At 38.9% G+C, this 19,601-nt stretch overlaps 1 protein-coding gene across 5 annotated transcripts; it reads right to left on the minus strand.

Moving 5' to 3' along the window:
* Position 1: 1 nt before the first annotated feature.
* On the minus strand, positions 2–19,089 carry l3mbtl2 (L3MBTL histone methyl-lysine binding protein 2). 5 transcript variants are annotated; one of them, XM_038735755.1, is made up of 18 exons: positions 19,039–19,089; positions 12,142–12,569; positions 11,882–11,999; positions 11,632–11,765; positions 7,706–7,781; positions 7,470–7,549; positions 6,854–6,971; positions 5,252–5,386; positions 5,033–5,121; positions 4,613–4,859; positions 4,257–4,327; positions 3,535–3,639; positions 3,166–3,313; positions 2,925–3,007; positions 2,516–2,750; positions 2,159–2,212; positions 1,897–2,061; positions 2–1,806 (listed from the first exon to the last, which is right to left on the minus strand). In XM_038735755.1, the coding sequence occupies exons 2-18, from the start codon at positions 12,490–12,492 to the stop codon at positions 1,514–1,516; spliced, it is 2,502 nt and encodes an 833-aa protein (XP_038591683.1). In that variant the 5' UTR covers positions 12,493–12,569; positions 19,039–19,089; the 3' UTR covers positions 2–1,513. The 5 variants fall into 5 exon arrangements, with proteins under 5 accessions (XP_038591683.1, XP_038591685.1, XP_038591682.1 ...); XM_038735757.1 differs by lacking the exon at positions 19,039–19,089 and adding an exon at positions 13,291–13,428 and having other exon boundaries at positions 7,470–7,537; XM_038735754.1 differs by lacking the exon at positions 19,039–19,089 and adding an exon at positions 13,291–13,427.
* Positions 19,090–19,601: the final 512 nt, after the last annotated feature.

Genomic DNA, 19,601 nt, shown 5'->3' on the forward strand with positions numbered 1-19,601 from the left:
ATCATCCAGAGAACCTACACTGAGCACACGTTTTTTTGTCAGCACTGCTCTCCTTCACATTCACAGCATTAGATACACATTCCCAGCTCGTCAAGCTCCTGAGCAGCGCTGTTGGAAGTTTTAGCATCTTGAAAGAGGCTGTTGTCATTAGCTTTAGCTATTTGCTCAATAATGATCCAATCTTTGGCTTTAAGCTAGTTATCCTTAACCACTAAACTGCATAATGTACTGAACTCAAGATACCTTCATACAACAAGCATCAACAGAAAGTTGAGGAACAGCATTTTTTTTTTTATCAGTGATTTCATATTTACAAAAAATAATACATCTGGATATAAAACAGGAAAAAAATAAAACATTACAACAACCATTTGTCTGCTATATCATCCCAGAATGATCAAACATGAAGACCTTCAGAGTCTTATTTACAGGTTTGTCTGACAACATGGAGGAAGTGAGGTAGTTTTAAAACTGGTTAAGCTGGTCCTTGTGAAACATATGCAGTCAGTAAGGTATTTAGAGTATTTAAATTTATGACCCTTAAGATGTTCATAAAATCAAACCCTGTTTTTAATACTTTGTAGTCAGTATTGCAGTTATGTTCTATAATTACTTCTCTATATTGTAGTTTTTATTGGTAGTGGCAGAGGCTGCCATTCCTGCTCTGGATTCAAACTGCCTATCCAAGCCAAGACATTCACAGGAAACATGCTTGCATGTAATCCAGCGTTACTGTTTGTAATTTATCATTGATATCAGCCTCAATGTTTACGTGCTTATGACGAATAGGCTCTGCCATCTTGAGCTGCTGCTGTTGCTCCCTTCAGCTCTGGGAAACCAATCACTGCTGGTTGACAGAACACATCACTACCAGCGACGGCGGTGAGCCAGTGTGGGAACGTTGCCACAGCTTTAAAAAACTCTGTTCTACTGCGAATACAGAGATTTATCGGGCGGTGACAGGTTTAATCAGCATTCACTTAACTCGTTTGGCAAAGGGCTTGAATGTAACAGATGTAAATTTTACACGGAAAATCTAGTTTTAATGCCAACCCACCGAGTTCACTTTGTTCTTTTATTGTGAAGCAGTCCTAGAAAATGCAATGTATCTGCCATCATAGTGCCGCTGTTCTTAGAAAATGCGTGTGCAAAATGAGACGACTGTCATTCTGAGCGTTTTTGACTGAGGGTCAGTTTTAAATATTGCAGGTAGCAATGGAACAAGTATCTCTTTTTAAAACTCCTAATTATTTTTGTCTGACTTCTCTATTAAAACATCAGTTTGTTTGATTGCACCCAACTTTCTGAGACCAGCACTTGCAGTTAACTCGCGTGTCACCATATCAACCAGGACTGAAATCTCACGGATCATACTTCAAACCACCAGTGTATTTTTTTATTTGCTCTAAATATCCCAGCCTGCTTTTGTCTTTTTTCCAGTGGTTTTCCTTCAGGGTCATCCCAATGTCATCTCCTTGGCTTCACTCCTCCTGGTCCAGCCTTTGTCTCCCCTCTACACCACTGCTTTTTTGTTTTCACTCTGCTGCATGCTGCTTTCCCCAGTAAAGCTCACTTCCAGTGATCCCGACTCTTCACTTCTTCCTGCTGCAGTTTCACTCTGCTCTGTCTTTTCATGCGATACGTTTTCCAAGCTGCACTGCTCTGCTGCCTGTTGTAGTCTTGACTTACTGTGCCCCCCTCCCTCCTCCTGTTTGATTATACCCAGAGAGACTTGTTGAGGGTTGTCTGCAGGGGCAATGGGGGTTTCCATCTCCACCTCCTCCACTTTCACCTGCACTGCAAAGACTACACAGACAGAATGTAGTCAGCAAATTACCAATATGGTCTCACAAAATGAGGGGAAAGTGAACAGCATCTGTGAGTTTGTTAACTTACTCTCATGCTCCTCTGGCTCAGTCTTCGGCTGGATGAGAGGCATTTTTGGAGGAAGACGGAGGCCTTCCATCCCTGAAGGACCGTCAGCGCCAAGGACCTCAGGCTCCTGACCAGTGTCATCTTTAGCTTGGTCCTGAGAGAGCCTCTTCTTTGCGTTCCTCTTTTCTAGAGAAAGCAAAATAGTAGTTCAACAACTATCAGAAGTACAAAAACACTAAATGTGAATCTGGAAGACTCCATATAGATTGTAGTCTGAACTTACTCCTTTTCCCAATGCATTTCTTGTTTTGTGCTGCCTGGTTTTCGTTTACATCAGCTGGAACACAGAACAAAACACCTTTTTATTAAACAATTTTTATACAGGGTCAAAAACATCCACACAGCACTGACCACCTGTTGCTCCTTTGTCACAGTTGTAAACTACAGGTTAGAAGGGGAAACTTGTGATAGAAAGGTGGACAGTTTTCTGCCTCATTTGGTCTTTAATTCCTCCAATAATCCAAATTACAGTTCAATCGGAATTAAAATGTCTCATGTAAACACCTCAATCAGATAAATAAAGTGGCTCAGATGACCAGTTAATTAACGCAGCTCTCTATTGCCATTATGAGGTGTTTACCGAGTCCAGGAGGTGGCTGGAGCTGGTAGCCCATGAGTTCACACCAGCCGACCGGGTAGATGTCTGGGGATTGGTGGTCGATCCACTGGTCAAACTCATCCTCCCAGCCATCGAAGTGGATAAGCAACAGGCGGCCCACATAGCGCTTCACGGTGGCCACACACACCAGGCGCGGCTCCATCAAGTCCACCGCCTCCAGCTTCATGTTGGGCGAGAAGCCGTGGCCCGGATAGTCCTGAAGAAAGAAAGACACACTGAGGGTTCATACGCAGTTTGATGAAGTTTGTTTTTGTACCAAATTAAAACAAACTAATACACAGATTGTAGCCCTTGTGTGATCTTATTAATATGTTGCTAAACAGAGAGGACAACTTCAAATGCTGCACAAGGTTTGGACTTCCTGTCTTACAGCATTGAACAGTCGTGCCGGTGCAGCTTTAGCTTTGGTCTCCTTAAGGTATTTCTCCCAGGTGAAGGTCTGAGAGTCATAACCTGCCAAGACAGAAAAAACAGGAAATCTTTTCATCAACAGTATAGTGCTCGAGTTATTTTCCATCTTCTTCAACATCTTTCAAGAACAGGATGGTAAAGCAAAGAGACAAAGTGTGAGCTGGAGCAGAGGCTGAACTAAGAGGCATGTTTATATTTACCCTGGGGTACCGTGAGAGGGATGTTGTTCTTTTTGCAGAAGTCTACAGGAAGGATGGCATGAGATGAGGCGTGGTAGCAAAACCAGTCAGAGCCGTTGTTTGATATGGTGCCATCGATCCCCACCATCAGGTAGCCATCTAACAGCACCTGGGAGGAGTGGAGGGAGGGAGGCAGAGACAAACGGGGAAACAGATGAAAACAGAGACAACAATGTAGGAATTAGTGTGTTTAACACAACTAGATGATTGTGACATCTATAGTCAGTTATGGAATTTATATTCCATTACACCTAATTGTTCTAATCTGGTCTGTCTGATTAGGTTTGATCAAGATTAGAAAAATTTAGGTACAGGAAATAGATGTCTTACCTTGTGTACAGTGGCCACACAGATACTTCCCAGGTTGAGAGGGTCAATGGCCTCCAGCTTCATTCCTTCCTCAAAGAAACTTCCCTCCATGTAGACAAACCTGGGCTGCAGATCACACAGTGGCTGTTTAAGAGCTGCGCTAAAGCGGCACTATGTAGAGCGTGACTTTCAATAGGTAGTGAGTGCAGATTATCGTTACATAACCCAAATTCACTATTACTCATTTCACTTTGACGTCAACTGTCATTAAACAGTGAGCTGTGATTGTCAGATGGGACCAAAATACAGAGCTGAGAATTGAGAGTATTTCTATTACTTTCAACATATTTCTTCAGTTCCAGGCTAAACTCTCTATCAATAGTGAAACGCTACTATAACGTGCGCTGGTTACGTCCTTAAATATATCATCATCATCATCATCTTAAACTTGTCAAGCCATTTTTGCTTTAGGTGTTTGGAGTGAAGCACATATACACTGTAAAGATTTTACAGCAGGACACAGTCAATGAAAAAGTGTTAGTGGCCGAGTCATGAGTCTAAAAAAGAAAATATCAAACTCAGGATCTCACTACAAGTCTGTAAAAAGAACTTCAACTGAATTATTTCCTAAATTGCACTGTTATCAAATGTGGATTTACTGTCAAGGTTTGCAAAGAACGACAGCTTGGTAATAAAACAAGGGTTACAATATAAAGCAGGTGTTGCTTTTTGAATTTCCTTACCTTTTTAAAGAGCAGGAACGTACTATCACAGTTACCCCTCAAACCACTGGCAGCAGCTTCCGCACTGTTTCCTATAATTAAAAAAAAGAAGCATTTAAAAGTTTGAAGTATTAATCTACCTGTGGGAAGAAACCAGCCACGGCAAGTGTCAAATTACAAATAGCACAGATCTAGTTTTATCCATTTAGTTCAGGGCTTGTGATATTTAGAATACTTTAATCACCATACCTGTCAAGATCCACAAATGGCCCACCGTAAATAAACCTGTGTTTGGCAGCGTGTCCTACCTAAATTTCTGTGTGTCTATATTGCATGCCATCAATAATATGTATAGATAACCTGAATCCTAAACCTACCACGTGCTTTAATGGCATGACCCACTCTTTTGGACCAGCCGATCGGGTGCAGGAGGGGACTCCACATGTGGCACCAGAAATCAGAGATTGCGTTTTCAGGGGCGTCGCTTTGGTCTTCATACACCAGCCTCAGACGGCCACCAATAATCGAGTCTATGATGGCCACACGAGTCCGACTCACGTGTTTGGGGTCCACCACCTCCACACGCATACCTATTCTGAAAAAGGTCTTCATGCTCTCTGCCAACTAGGAAGAAGACAGAAGGAAGGCGACCGAGGAAAAGAGATGCTGATTATGTGTTTAGTTAATTAAACTATTCATTTAATCTGAAATCATTATACTCGTCACATGTTCAAGACAGATTAGGCAGTTACCACTGATAAGCCAAATCACTTTTGTCAGGCAGCAGCCAGTTTTACCTTCAGGTAGATGTCAACAGGTAGAGTGTTAGCCCCCACCAGCTTTCCCATCAGATACTCTTTCCAATCTGGGATGTTCTGCTTCACATCTAACGACATCGTCAAATTATAATCAGTGAACATTGTGATTCCTTTATTCGCTCACATGAGTGTGACCCTGGTTAATGCCATTCTGTATTTGCATTGCAGCGTGGTTCAGGTTTGAGTGTGAATCCTCACCTTGTGGTGGCACCAGCAACTTGCTCGTCATGGCACACCATCCAATCGGGCTCAGCTCTCCCGAAACAAGACTGGACCAAAAATCATGGCTGCTGTCGTGCTCAAAGCCTTCATATCTCAACAGGGCTTTGTATCCTGGAGACAAGAGGAAGGCAAGAGTTAAGTTACTATCAATCCTACTGCATTGCCAAAATGTTAGGTAAATATAAACTTTTTTATTTAGAATTACATGTTGGGTTGTAGAACTTAAACATGAAGCAGTTTCTTATGATTATGGATTTACTGTGCTTTGGATTACACTGGTTCTTTATGGGAAACCCTTAAGCCAAATGTATTCTAATGCAATATTGTTGTTGTCTATTTTTACCGTGTCGTTATGGGGTATACATTGAGAGGTTTAGTGTGCCATGGCTGAAATGCTGTTTCAGAAACGAAATGTAATTTTTAAAAAACGTATAGCTTTTGATTTCGACCTTCAAAAATCTAAATCAAAAGCAGGATTCTCCTCTCTCTCTCCCTTCGCCTACTTGCATGCATCCGAGGTAAAAAAACAAAAAACACAACACTTCAAATACGACAGCCTAGCTTACCAATAGCCTGGAGCTGCACTTTGAGACACCATGGCCACAGTGGGAGTCGGAGATGACGGAGAAACACTCTTCTACATGTGTATTGTATATTTGCATGTGTATATGGTAGGGCTTGATAATAAAACGATAATTATCACGATATTTTTTTTTCAATAACAATATCACAAATGTTCAATAAATATTCAATAAATGTTTGATTTTATTCACTTGAATCAATTTTTTTAATTAAGATGTTTATTTTGTTGAAAAAGGACTGAAAAAAGTGGTTACTTAATTTTATTCATGCATATTTGTTGACAAAGATTTGATCATAATTGTTTGGAATGTTCTTCCTCAGAAGTTATCCGCTGTTTGAAATCAAGTGTTGACCATAAAGAAATGTTTAAACCACAATTAACCATCAGGTTTCTTCAACTTTCTCTCAGGAGCAAAAATCAGCCTTTAAACTCAAAAGAAATAACGATTTGAAACTTATCGTGATAATTATCGATATCGAAAGATATGAAACTTTTTATTGTGGCCATATATTTTTGGCCATATTGTCCAGCCTTAGTATATGGTTATTTGTAATGTTTTTGTTACCTGCCTAGGGACCACAATGAATAAGCATTATTGCTAACCTCCTGCATGTCTGAATTCATGTTTGCTAGCCTGCTTTATCCCTTTAGTTTTGTTATAGATGGTGTTAAAAGGTGCCCCGTGGAGTTTTCTTATAAACAAACAAAAGTCATGTTTCCATTTATTGTTATCATCAAACACACTGCGTGTATCCTAGAAAATGTGTTGAATAATTTCCTTACTCATAAACCATTTCCAACTCAAGTTTTTAGTATTTTAAACCCATCAATGTTTACATCCATGTTATCTAGCTAGCATGCTTCCTCTTTAATGCCTTTGCTGGTTAACGTGAGTAAATCTTGCTGGAAGGAATTTGTGTAATAATACATATGACAACTGCTCAATCCCATGCTGTAACGGCTTACTTAAATAAACACACAGATACAGTACACACCTGCAATCTGGATGACAGTAGCAATCCAGTAAACTTTACTGGGCAGGACTGCGTTTGTGTTTAGGACCTCCACCTTCATCCCTACAGTGATGTCATCCCATTGGGCACACAGGGGAGCCTGCAGGTGGGAGGCCAGATGTTTCCTTACAGATCCATCAGTGCTCCACATTCAGTGAAGTTATTATCAGCAATGCCCTGTTTACTTGAAGTGTTTAACTTGTGTTTTTTTCTTTGATGCACATTCTTCTCCTGCCACAGCTATATTAAACATATATATTAAATCCTGAATTTTACCCTTTCATATCTTACTTGGTCCGTTTTCCCCACATTTTTCCTGTGAATTTATTCCTCATTAATGTAGTAATTATTCAAAATCAAATAAGGTTGATCAAACTGTTGCCTTAACTACTGACAAATGTGTGTCATCTCACATTCAAGAGCTGGAGTAAAGTTTTTCATGCTGATGAAAATGCCATTTACAAACGTTCTGTGTGTGAAAGTATAAGCTTTCACATAATCTGGCATAATTTTCCCTACAACAATATTAAATCATATGAATCACATTTATTAACTGAGAGAAAACATGGTTTATAATGACGCAGATAGGAGGACTCACATGTCTGAAGCAGGACACTGATGCAGCCAGAGATGTTTCCTTCTCCAAGTAGGCACCCCAATCAAAACCTGCAGCAGATACTATAGAAAAAGAATTCATCGAGGAATCACACAGCTGATGTAAGATTTTGCGCTGTATCAAGATTTACTACTCGTGCCTGCATGACATCTGATTTTGTACTGCAGTAAAGTCATTTAGATCCCCTGTGTACTTCTGTGTGTGTTCAGTGCCCTCACCATCCGGTCCAGTTGGGGCTGGAGGGGCCTTGTTCACCTTGTTTAGCACCGTGGCTTTCTTTGAGGGGGGCTTTCCCTGGAGAGATAAGCACAAGGAAAGATGGTGCAAAGTCGTCCCATAGTCGTTTGTTTGTTTCGTTTTATCATTTTACCACTTGAAGCAAGTTGTAGCACTTTAGCCATATGAGAGTTCTTTTAAACTGTTGGCATATACTGCACAGGAGGGGAGTACTGAGTCAGATTAAGTTACTGCTGACAAAGTGAAGACCTTGTAGAAATTTGACATATTATGGTTACATTTTTTGATACATAAAGAGAAGACTGAAAGTGAATACAAGGCTTTAAAATGCCATTACACATACAATCCAATAATACTTTGTCAAAAACTCTTTGGGACTTAAGAGAGACTCTCTTCCTACAAAACTTCTCACAGAAAGAAAGATCAAAAGTTGGCAAATGTTTATTGCATATTTCTGGTTTTCCAATCATGTTAGTAATATTTCCAGTCACATATTTCCAAGAGACATACAAAACATACAACAAATTACAACTATACTATAAGTATACTATTACTTATACTTAGTTTGGAGTAGGGCTGCAACTAAGCATAGTGTTCTTTATCAATTAATCTGCTGATAACCTTCTCAATCAATCAATACCATCATTAGGTCTATGACATCAAGTTTTCCCACAGCCAGTGTTTAGAAATAGCTTCTTTTGTCCGTCCATTAGTCCAAAACTCATAGACCTTCAGTTTACTATTATAGAGCACTGAAAAAAAAAAAAAAAAAAAAAGTCAGAATCGTGAATTCTGTCAACAAAGACTCAACTATCAAAATAGTTGCCAATACATTTTATATCATTGACTAATCGTTTAATCAACAAATCATTTCTGAGTACTGTTTTTTTTGTACATATGGTTGTGCAACAAAATGATCCTGTATAAAAATGTTATATTTAATGATGTACAGAGAAAAGTCAGCTCCAAGTTAATAGTAATAAATCTTCAGAAATAATAAAATGAGGAAATAAAAAAAAACATATTTTATGCTGCTGTGATGTCAGATTCAGCTTGTTGAAACGTATTTTTCACATTAACTACCATTCAAAATGGAGGGAAATCTGCTGTTTTAGGTTTATTACTGGTTGCTTTGCGGGTCCTGTCCTACATGTATGCTCATAACTCACCAGCTGATCCAGGTACATAGTACTGGCGGCGGGGTCACCTGTCTCAGGTGTGTGCGTGTGTCTGGACATAGTGGGGACAGCGGTGGCCCTGAGGAGCCGGGCCCGGCGGCTCGGCACACCAGAGGGGTCGTAGTAGTCGTCCGGCTGAAAGTGCTTCTGGCAGACGAACAGCTTGTTGAGAATGTGCAGCGGCGTGTTTACATCCATGTTGAGCGCAAACAGCCATTGCCACAGTCTCCCCTGGTCACCGACTGGAAACCGATGAAAGACGAGGTTCGGCCGTTTTGTGTTGCAGCATGCATCAACGCAACACGTGTGAACCATTTGTTTTAATATACGTTGATAGACGTTGATTTAAAGAGTGAAATGAGTCGGGGGCAGCCTCTCAGGTCGGTACAATGATTTCAAGTCCAGCGCGGTCCTCTTCTTCTTCACACCCTTTTTCTGCAATGGCGACGGCTGTCAGCCTTCTGCGAAATCGCGCCACCATTTGTTCGTAATTATAATTTATGGGACTTTAAATACACACCAACAATAAGTGTATAAATGTAACATCCTAAACATAAACGTCTCTTGGTTTCCTTCCACAGAAAGAAAATCTGATGACATGGTGCAGAGTCTTGGATTTGAATAATACACTCAGTGTAAACATCATTTAGCTTCAACTGCAGCTGAAACAACTAGTCAAGTGACAGAAACTTAATAATGGATTAACAATTTCAGTTATTTTTTCATTTCCAGCTTCTCAATTGTGAGATTTACTGCTTTTATTTCTCTTATGAGAAAGGAAATTGTTTCGGACATTTTGCACATTTTTCTGACATTCAAGATTCACTGATTAATCGAGAAAAGAATTGGGAGGTTAATTAATAATATGAACAAATTGTTAGCTGCTGCCTATAGAACCTAGAGGGAATATATGATCCTGCACAAAAGTTTGGAATAGGATGATTTTTCCAACCATAAAACTACTTTTTGGGAAACTAACGGTGAAAAGTGGATTTTAAGGTGTTAAGAATTACATCTGAAATGTAAAAATCTCAACAAATCACACTGAAACAATCTGGATAGAACAGTAGTGCTCTGTTTTTGGCTGAATGTTCTCTTAAACGTACGTCACTGGAGCGACAATAATCAAAAAACGGCTGAATCCTGGTGCTTTTCAGTACTGAAACAAGCAGTGACAGGCTATTCACCCCTTTAAGTCTTACAATATGGCTTTCACAGTGTTTTTTGAATTTTTCTAAATGCCAACAGTGTGTACCACCAAAACATCAATATGGCACTGATTTTGTTGTATTGAAATGGTTCCAAAATACACCATTGCTTATTCTGCAGTATACTGTATACATTTGCTGATTGAGGACTGCTTACAAGAGCAAAAGGTCTCCAAGTTCTCCAAGCTGGCTGCACAAAACGCCTACAGAAAGATGCAGGAGCGTTATGGGAGCCTCTACAGTCCTCTGAGACGGACGGGAACAAAAGCGGCAGTAGTGCTTGTGGTAAAGACGACAGTGAGGGAGCTTGAAGAAAAAGAAGAGAAGGGCAGCTTCTGTCTGTGCTTCAAGAGGGAGGACATGAGTTGGGAAATAAAGAACAGCTGGATGAAGACCAGGAAAGGGAGATGTCACAGAGACAACCCTGTCACTGCTCCTACATAAGTGGTACCCAATTTGTGATTCTGTCAATCCACAAGCAGTGGTGGGGGAGCAGCAGACAGAAATGATCATGCGAAATATCTACCTACTTTTTGTATAATAAATTAAGAAACTTAAGAAGCTATGGAATTGGAAAACTACACTAACACTTGATACTAACCTGGGCCCTGTTTCAGAAAGCAGGCTTAACAAACTCTGAGCTTATCATTGAGCTCTGGGTTGATTGAGACTGAGGTGGGAAACTCTTGAGTTTTCGGTTCCAGAACAGCTGATCAGAATTAGTTCAATCAACTCTGCATATGTTGAGCCTGATGGAAGTGAGTGCGTGGGGATGAAAAAAAGCCATCATCAATGGAGCTCCGATACTACGATTCCCCATGGCAACAGGTAAATAAAGGCAGAGCCTCCACTTTAATCGGGTGGCGCTAGAAATATGAATGCTGCCAACGCGGACCATGATTGGCTCTAAATCGCAGGAGTGGAGGAAGGAGTCAATACGCTAACATTAGTACTTTTTATACAGCGTTGAAAATTCATCATTTACCAGGCTGGACTTTCCCTAATAAATGATAATGTGCTTGAATTTTCCAACACCCGCTGCACCACAGTCAGACAGTTTAGTCAGACAGAACTGACGTAATGGACTTTTTCAGGGGAAAATGTCTTGTCACATAATGAGTAATCAAACCTCCCAAAACCTTAGGGTAATTATTTAAGTAAGCAAACCAATTAACTACAACTGCCCCAGTGATGCTGCCTAGTGATCAACAGTACATACTAATAATCAACAAGAGTGTGATTGTACTGTCAAGTTCTTTGTATTGTGTGTGAGTTTATGCAAAAACAGATGTGCCTCAGCAAATTTTCCCGGTATAAGACAATAATGACTTATCTACCTGTATATTATGTAAAAGGAGTACAAACTTTTGCTTTTCGGGAGCATTTGGGTGAAAAATAAAGCTCTCCTTGAAAACAAGTGAACTGAAAGATTGTTAAGTCATAACAACAAACACCAGTAGGTCTGTATGAAGAGTGTGTTAAGTGTGATCTGTGGGCAGCAACATTCTGTCTTTTTCTTACCTGCAGACGTGCCAGTATGGAGGACTTCTTGGAGTTTGATGAATAGGAACGTGAACAGGATAAACTGCAGAAACGCTTGGTCTTTGAAAAGAAGGTGGTAATGTTGCCAGTGGTGCCACACATCTCACACACCACTGAAAATATAAATAAATACATTTTGTATACAACACCATCTAACTCACACTGTTAAAATGGCATTTCAGTGAACAGACAGAAAAGTGACATTTTGTCTCTCAACACTTCTTCTCACCAGGTCTTTCTTCTCTGTTTTTTTCGCCTGGCTTCACCCTTCCTGCTGTCGGATGTTCTTTGTCACCTCCTCCATCATTATCATCAAACTGAACGGGCGCCATTTCACTGTATTCTGCCTGTGACGAGGAATTTAAAAAAAAAGAAGCAAGAATTTGACTCTGATTTTACATCAACCAAGAGGCTTGTTAAAAGAATGACAGAAACTCGCTGTTTCTCTCTGCAGTAACAATTTCCGGATCCACGACAATAACTACTCACACTCTTGGTACGCTCTCTTGGCTCAGCTGTTATGCCCCGGCGCTGGATAGCAGGCAGGCACTTACTACAGCCCACTCCACTGCAGGAGGAACAGTGCGGACGGACGAACACTGTAGGAGCAGCTCCCGGCCTCAGCTTTAGAGCCCCTGTGGAGGATCTGGGCTCAAAGTACTCCTTGCCAAAATGCTCGCTGCAGAGGTGAGAGTTGGGTGTGGCGACCCACTGGGTACGGGTGCGCTGGACCTGCTTCTCCCATTTGTGAAACTCCTCAGGGTCCTTAGGGAATTTAAACAGTGTCACACCGTCTTCTGCAGTTTTGCCGCATCCGTATGCAACACAGTGGTAGGGCATCCTGTCTTCGCGAGAGGATCATCAATGCCTCAGAGTCGATGCATCCTTTCTTATTTAGAGTTGTTGTTCTATGAGCTCTGCAGGGGAAAGTGATGATTGCATTTTACAACTTGCAGCCAGAATTCTAATTCTACTACAGAAAGTACATCTTGTAACATTTACTTTTAGTCAACAGCAATATCTATACACTAGAGATGAGAAAACAGTTGGTCAGCAGGGTCAGACACAGGCAGAGCTGCAATGTAAGGATGAAAAACTGCATTACAGTTAAGTGATACAGTAACATCTGACTGCAATGGATGATGAATAATGTCTCTTACCGAGTTGTAGAAATAATTGTTTCCCTACCTTTTCTCATCCCTAAATATTGCCTGAAACAACCAATATGAAAATGTTCATTTACATTGAATTTACTATTTGGTTAAGGACTGTGTCAATAAAATCAAGCCCTAAGCACAGAGTCTAACAAAAAAGGCGTACAATAGACAATAAAAGGTTCATCTCTTAGCAAGACAAACGTCTCTAAACCAGAACTTACAAATATTTGTTAAAGAGATCACAAAGTCATTATCAGGCCCAACATGCGAAATGACGAGCACTTTAAAATGCATACTGCTGTTATGAGCACATTGTTTCAGCTAGCAGGTTTATAAGCAGGTTGGTCAAAACATAAACAGAAGTGTGACCAGCTCACATGCTGCTAACTTAAATGCAAGCTAAATGCTAATAGAGCTAATAGCACGTTTGTCCGATTATTACGCAGCAAAACACTTTTTATTACTTTACGTGGCTACTTACATGGGCTTATATGTCTATAAAATGTTTCATACAACTGCTAAACTATTTGGACAGAAGTTATTTAACTAAATCTTCGCAGGTACCAGGCATGGCTGGTCGCCTACATTTGACGTCATCTTAGTGACTTCTTGAGCACGGGCAAGGCATCATGGGAGTTGAGGTTTTAGCAGAATTGGAAGCGAACCACTGTCAATAATTCTCCAAATCTCCAGTGATTTAATATACAGACATAAAAGATGCTGGCTTGAAAATTAAAGTAGAAGTTAGTATAAAGGTGGTAGTATTTGTAACAGTAGATGCTTTAGTGGCTGCCTTGCCTGGTCAAATAAGCATCATTAGCCTACTTCCTTTTATAAAACCTTTTAAAAGTTGGCTACTCTGTAGTTTTGCTATTTTTACATCATGTCATATTTACAGAGAATACATGTATACATGCGTATTTTTCTGTATATTTCAACAATTATTAATCTGTAATCACCATAATAATGGATTTATATTTTTAACTGAAAACTTGTTATTCTGTTTGTGTGCTTAAAAACTAAAAAGTAACAACTGCATGCTATAATTTATGTTTGTAAAATTAATTTATTTTGTATTCTGTGATTATTATATTGGCTTTTATCATTGTTATAGTATTTCCTTCAAGAACCTTTTCAGAAACTTACTAGAAACACCTTAGCAATTAATCTCAACATAACTCCTCCAAGTAAAGCCCAGCTTGAACACTAACATAAAAACCAAAATAGTACTTAAAAGGACTTAGTAAAGTCTGCAACTATGAGCCCAACAGGAACTTGAAGTGTTCTGGAGGTATTCTGAACCTGTGGGCATACTAGAGTTTGGGCCTAAAATATGCAGGAAATACCTTCAATACTGAAATTACAATAAATATTAAATTACAGTGACACTTATTTATAACCTATGGTTATAACGCATACATTAATTGTACACACATGACCACTTTGCAACTAAATTGCAATATACATAAGTGTAATAAGGTATTCAGTTAGCCATCTTTGTATGTTTTTCTTCACCTCATGTTTTTGTCACAGCAGTTTATTCTCAGAGGATTTTATCAGTTTATCATAATTATGGACTTTTTATCCCGGTGGTGGCAGGCCCTAAGGATATTGGCCCTCACAGGATGAGTCCTAATATTTTGGTTACCCCGAGACCTTTCCTCTGGTTTCACCTTAAGACCAACATTATCACTTTTACACAGGCAATATCAAACTCTAAAGCTGATGATACACGGGGGAACTTTTTGAACAGTGTTGCTGGGCAATGTTGCTAGTGGCAAGTCTGACTATGTTTTGAACGGCGGGTGGCGGAGTGGTGGGGAAAGGGGATTTACTCATTACCATTGACAGCAATGTTGCCCTACACGATTGCTCTAAAAGTTGCTCTGTGTATCATCAGTTTAATGGGTAGCTGCCGTCAAATTTACTAAATATATTCATGCTCACCAGAGGTTGAGCCCTTCAAATCTTTCTGTCAGCAAAATAATGTCTGTTATTTGTTTTGTCCAACACTTTTATCCAATAGTGTTTGACAAACATTATAACTTTTAGGTGCAGATGTGGGCATTTAGAATTTTAGTTTTGTTGTCCTTGGTGCCAGTTTCTCATTAAAAGCAGAATCGGTGATCCGATGAAATGTAAATCCAAAACACACAATTGGAAACTCCCATCACTAGAAATTGCTTGACAGGTCTTTCCATACAGGGACACTAGACAACTAAAACTAATCTAACAATGCAACCTTATATTGTTCAGTTCTTGTTTACATCAATAATGTTTGTCTAAATAGAAACATCACTGTTAGTGCTATTAAGATTGAGAAATGTAGACTTTTTCTTCACTTATGTTAAAACAACTGACTGGGCCTTTATTACAGGTAGTACAGGCCTTTTCCCACAACATTTTGACTTGTCATTGTAGGAAAAGCAAAGATGTTACTTATAACATTGATGATGGCTCTGTACTATTCAAATGCCAGCGAGCCAACATGCACAACCAGGACTCTGAAACTGAAGCAGCTAAATGGAATTCAGCCATCATTATTTTGATTTACACTTGTGCTTTTCCTACTGTGACATGTCCAAATGTCTAGAAGAGCATTCCAAAAGAGCATTGCTGATTTTATCTAATCAAATAATAAGATAAGTAAGACGCAAGTATTTAGACTTCCCTTGACTTATATTTTCTAGATAGTATATAAGCATTTCCAAGACAACCCTTTAAAAATGATATCACTGAACATATTTAATTATCTTACATTATCATCAATACAGGTCTAAAACCTTTCACTGACAGTTATGGTGTCAGTTAATATATCACTAATGGCCACCATTCACATACATGTGCAAACACATAAACCAGGAAACTACATGCATACACACACACACACACACATATAATATGTAAACAATACATGCACAGGTAATGCACTGCAAATGCAAGTAATGTGATTAACTTCCATTTGCAAGTGTGATTTATTGAACACTAAGCAGCCAGTTAAGTAATGTGCTGAAAAGGTGCAACCCAGCACGCTGGAAGTGTATGAATGGAGTCTAGATTGCATGGAAAGATTGCTTTCCTCACAGTATCTCTCATTTTTGTTTTAGGATAATGAGAAGGTCTCATGTCCTTAAATCTTAAGGCACTATCTGATACATTTTTGGCAAAACATTGTGTGCATTGGCCACTTGATTGCTATAGCCTGGTAGTACTGTAGTACTCAGACTCAGACTACATGGCAGTGATATTTGGCAATATTGTTATTATGCATTCATGCCAATAAAGCCGATTTGAATTATGATAATACAATAGGCCAAAGATAGAGATATCAGCCATTCTTTCAAAGAAATCTAAAATTCTTACCTGATAGCAGACAGAATTGTCAACTCGGTGGAGTGGGCGGATTCAAAAAGGTTGGACATAGGCAACTGATATTCGTCTGTCCTTCCTCTTTTAGTTGTTTCTCTTCTTGTGATTAAGCGGTTGGTATTCAAATTAATGGTACAGTAACACCTATATATAAACTAACCCAATGGTCACCAACAACCCTGTTTTTGCTCTTTATTATTTTATCAAAGTTTGGCCTTTTTACAATTTCTTAAATAAACGGTATTTCTTCATTCATCAATTTATCTTAATTTATCTTATTACACTATATTGACTTATCAGATAAGCCTGTTCTTGATTTGTTCACTTCTTGGACTCCACACAGTCTCTTTCAGTTGTCTTTATCTTGTTAGCCATGCATGATTGAGGCCCTGGCTTGTAAAGTTTAGTCTAAGTAACTGACACATAATAAAGTTGTGAGTAAACACCAAATCCATCGTCTTTAATACAGGTGACAACATTTTTTGAAGGTGAACTCAATTGACATAGTCCAAAGTGAGACTTGCTCCTTTTCTTCAGCCAATCTAGCACGCATTCTGGTCTTGCCCTCAGCATGACGACTACAATGAGCAATGGTTTTTAAAACCATCAGGTTCTTGGGGTGACATTAAGACCTTGCCCGCTTATAGCTGTATGTGGTACAGCAGATGCAACTTTGGGTTTACATGCAAACCAGTCTGACATCATTACATTCACATTGTTTTTGGCCCGTACACTGTAAACCTGAATAAGTTCAGAATAAAAAATATTTGTGGAAACTGATTACCTCAAACTTTTATAGTAGTGGTAATAATATTTTTGGGTAAACCTTAACTTAAATATAATACATTTTTAAAAAACCTTTAATTTCTGTGTACTAAATTACATTGATTCACTGATGCTTATTAAAATTAAATTCCACTAATTCTATACTCTATGAATGTAATTGTGCATAACTCTGAGGCAAATCTACTAAAAAACAAAAAAAAACAAAAAAAAGGTCTTGTGCTAGATTCAAATACTAATGGAAACTCACTCAACAAAACTACTACTAGTCAACTTGAAATTTACAAAATGCCCATTTTCAGATAGTCCTGAAAAATATGAATACAATTCCAATATTACAATTCAAGTTCCCTTTATTAGTATCAAAACCTTAAACATCAGATTTTTGGGTGTAAAGTCATAATAACTTGAATCTCTTGAGCTAAACAAAATTTCCTTTTACTACTTACTTGAATGTGTTTTGTGGAAATGCATGATTTTATTCCATGAGCAGCACTTTTACTTAAATAATATAAAAGGGAACTTTAAATGTGTAGTTTTATGGAATCATAAGCAAATAAAGATAGCTAATAAAGATTATTTAAAATAAGAAGTCCCACACTATGCAAATTGTTAAGTCAGGTAGATGAGATAATGGAACAATATCAGGGTTCCTGCAGGTTGCTGGTCAAATTTAAGACTTTTATGAATGAAATTTAAAACCTAAATCACGACTTAAAAAAGAAACGCACAAAGGAAATGCAGTCACAAAATTACTTGCAGTTGCATCAATGTATTCAAATTAGGGTAGAGTGATTACTACAAAATTGACAGGGTGATATCATCAATGAAACACCGGGATGGACGATGATGTCGAAAAGCTACTTCATAAACAAGCTGGCATGCGGTGCATCTGCTGACATGAAAAATGGATCACTGGTGGGGGTGGGGGTGGGGGGGAGAAGGGGGGAAAAAAAGAAGAAGAAAAAAGAGTTGTGTGTATTTTCGGTGACTTTATAAAACATAACCTACTGCTGATTGATAAACTCAGGGAGGCAGGCAAGGGAAGCCGGTGTGTTTGCAGTGAGAGACCAGAGGTGTGCGTGTGCGTGTGTGTCCAGGGAGAAGTCGAGGCAGGCGCAAAGCAGGTACATTTACAAATAATAGAAATATAATAATGTCCATGGGGATTAAAACATGCTTTCACAGGGCGGTATAATGTAAAAAAATTAAGATGGTATTTTTGTGGGGGATTGGGGGTCCTCCCCCACGAAAATTATGTTTTGACTGAGAGACCATTTAAAGGCCTCTGCAGGTGTTTTGAGTTAATTAGTTGATTAGAGTGTGGCACCAGGTTTCTTCAATATTGAACCTTTTCAAAATATTCAAATTTTCTGAGATACTGATTTTGGGGTTTTCATTAGTTGTCAGTTATAATCATCAAAATTAAAAGGAATGAACACTTGAAATATATCAGTCTGTGTGGAATGAATGTATACATTATACAAGTTTCACTTTTTGAATGGAATTACTGAAATAAATCAACTTTTTGATGATATTCTAATTATATGACCAGCACCTGTATATTGAGATGACATGATTTGCAATAAATAAACATATATTGAAGTCTGCATATTAACTGCCTGGTTGTTTTAAAATTATTTATAGGATTAGAATTTAATATTTTAAATACAGCTAAATGCTGTTTCTAGAGCAGCAACATTAATGTTTACATGATAATACTGAGTGACATTTAGAAAGAATAAAAACTCAATCTGTATCATTCCTCCTCTTCCTCCTCCCCTCTGCTGTTATTCACTGCCTGCAGGTAACGTTACCTGGTAGAAGGAGGAGCGGCTGGTTGTCTCAGCCAGCAGCTGAGTTTACAACAATGTGCCAAATTTTAAGGCTGCAGACAGACATCTTTCTATTTAGCTTGTTTTTAACATTTGGGTAAATGCCAAGTTAATGTTAGCTGTGTTAGTAAATAACATAGCCTACAAGAAGGGAGACTGAGGACATATTATTTACCTTACAGACAGGTGTATTGATAAAGCATTGTCTTTTAACTGGAGAAGGTTTTATTGCACATACTTACAGTAGGCCTAACGAGCGTAAGTGTCGACTCGAGTAGTTTGGAGCGAACTTAACCGTCTCCGCTGTGACCGCGCTGCATCTCGCTCTGCTGGCCGCAGGGTGTGTGTGTGTATGTGTATGTGTGTGCAGAATGTTTGTGTTCCCCACACAATCGCCTCCTGCCATAGTTACACAAGCACACCTAACCTATGCCATATTTTCCCTGCACACTCTCCTCTATAATACAATGCATTCACCAATCTTTATTTGTAAATAGAACATGATGTTCAGTCTTACTGTTTGTCAAAGAATTTTTAACGTAAAGATAATTTAAATCCGAGAGTGATCAAATCAAAGATGCTTCAGAATGAAAAGTCTTTCCTACAGAAGTAGTTTCCACCACTGCTTATTGAGGTGCGTGCATGCATTTTAAAGCCTCCTGTCCACCAGCTAGACTGCCTAATTTGCCTGTAGCCTTGCACTTCACCAGGAGAGGTCACTATAACTGAAGCTTCGAGTAATGAACCCATTTTCGAAACAATTGGCTCAAGTGGTTTAATGCTTCACAAAAGCTTAATTTGCCCA

The sequence above is a fragment of the Micropterus salmoides genome, unplaced genomic scaffold (assembly GCF_014851395.1).
Source record: "Micropterus salmoides isolate LMB-PRFRI ecotype aquatic unplaced genomic scaffold, ASM1485139v1 Ms_hic_scaffold_21, whole genome shotgun sequence".
Taxonomy (NCBI): Eukaryota; Metazoa; Chordata; class Actinopteri; order Centrarchiformes; family Centrarchidae; genus Micropterus; species Micropterus salmoides.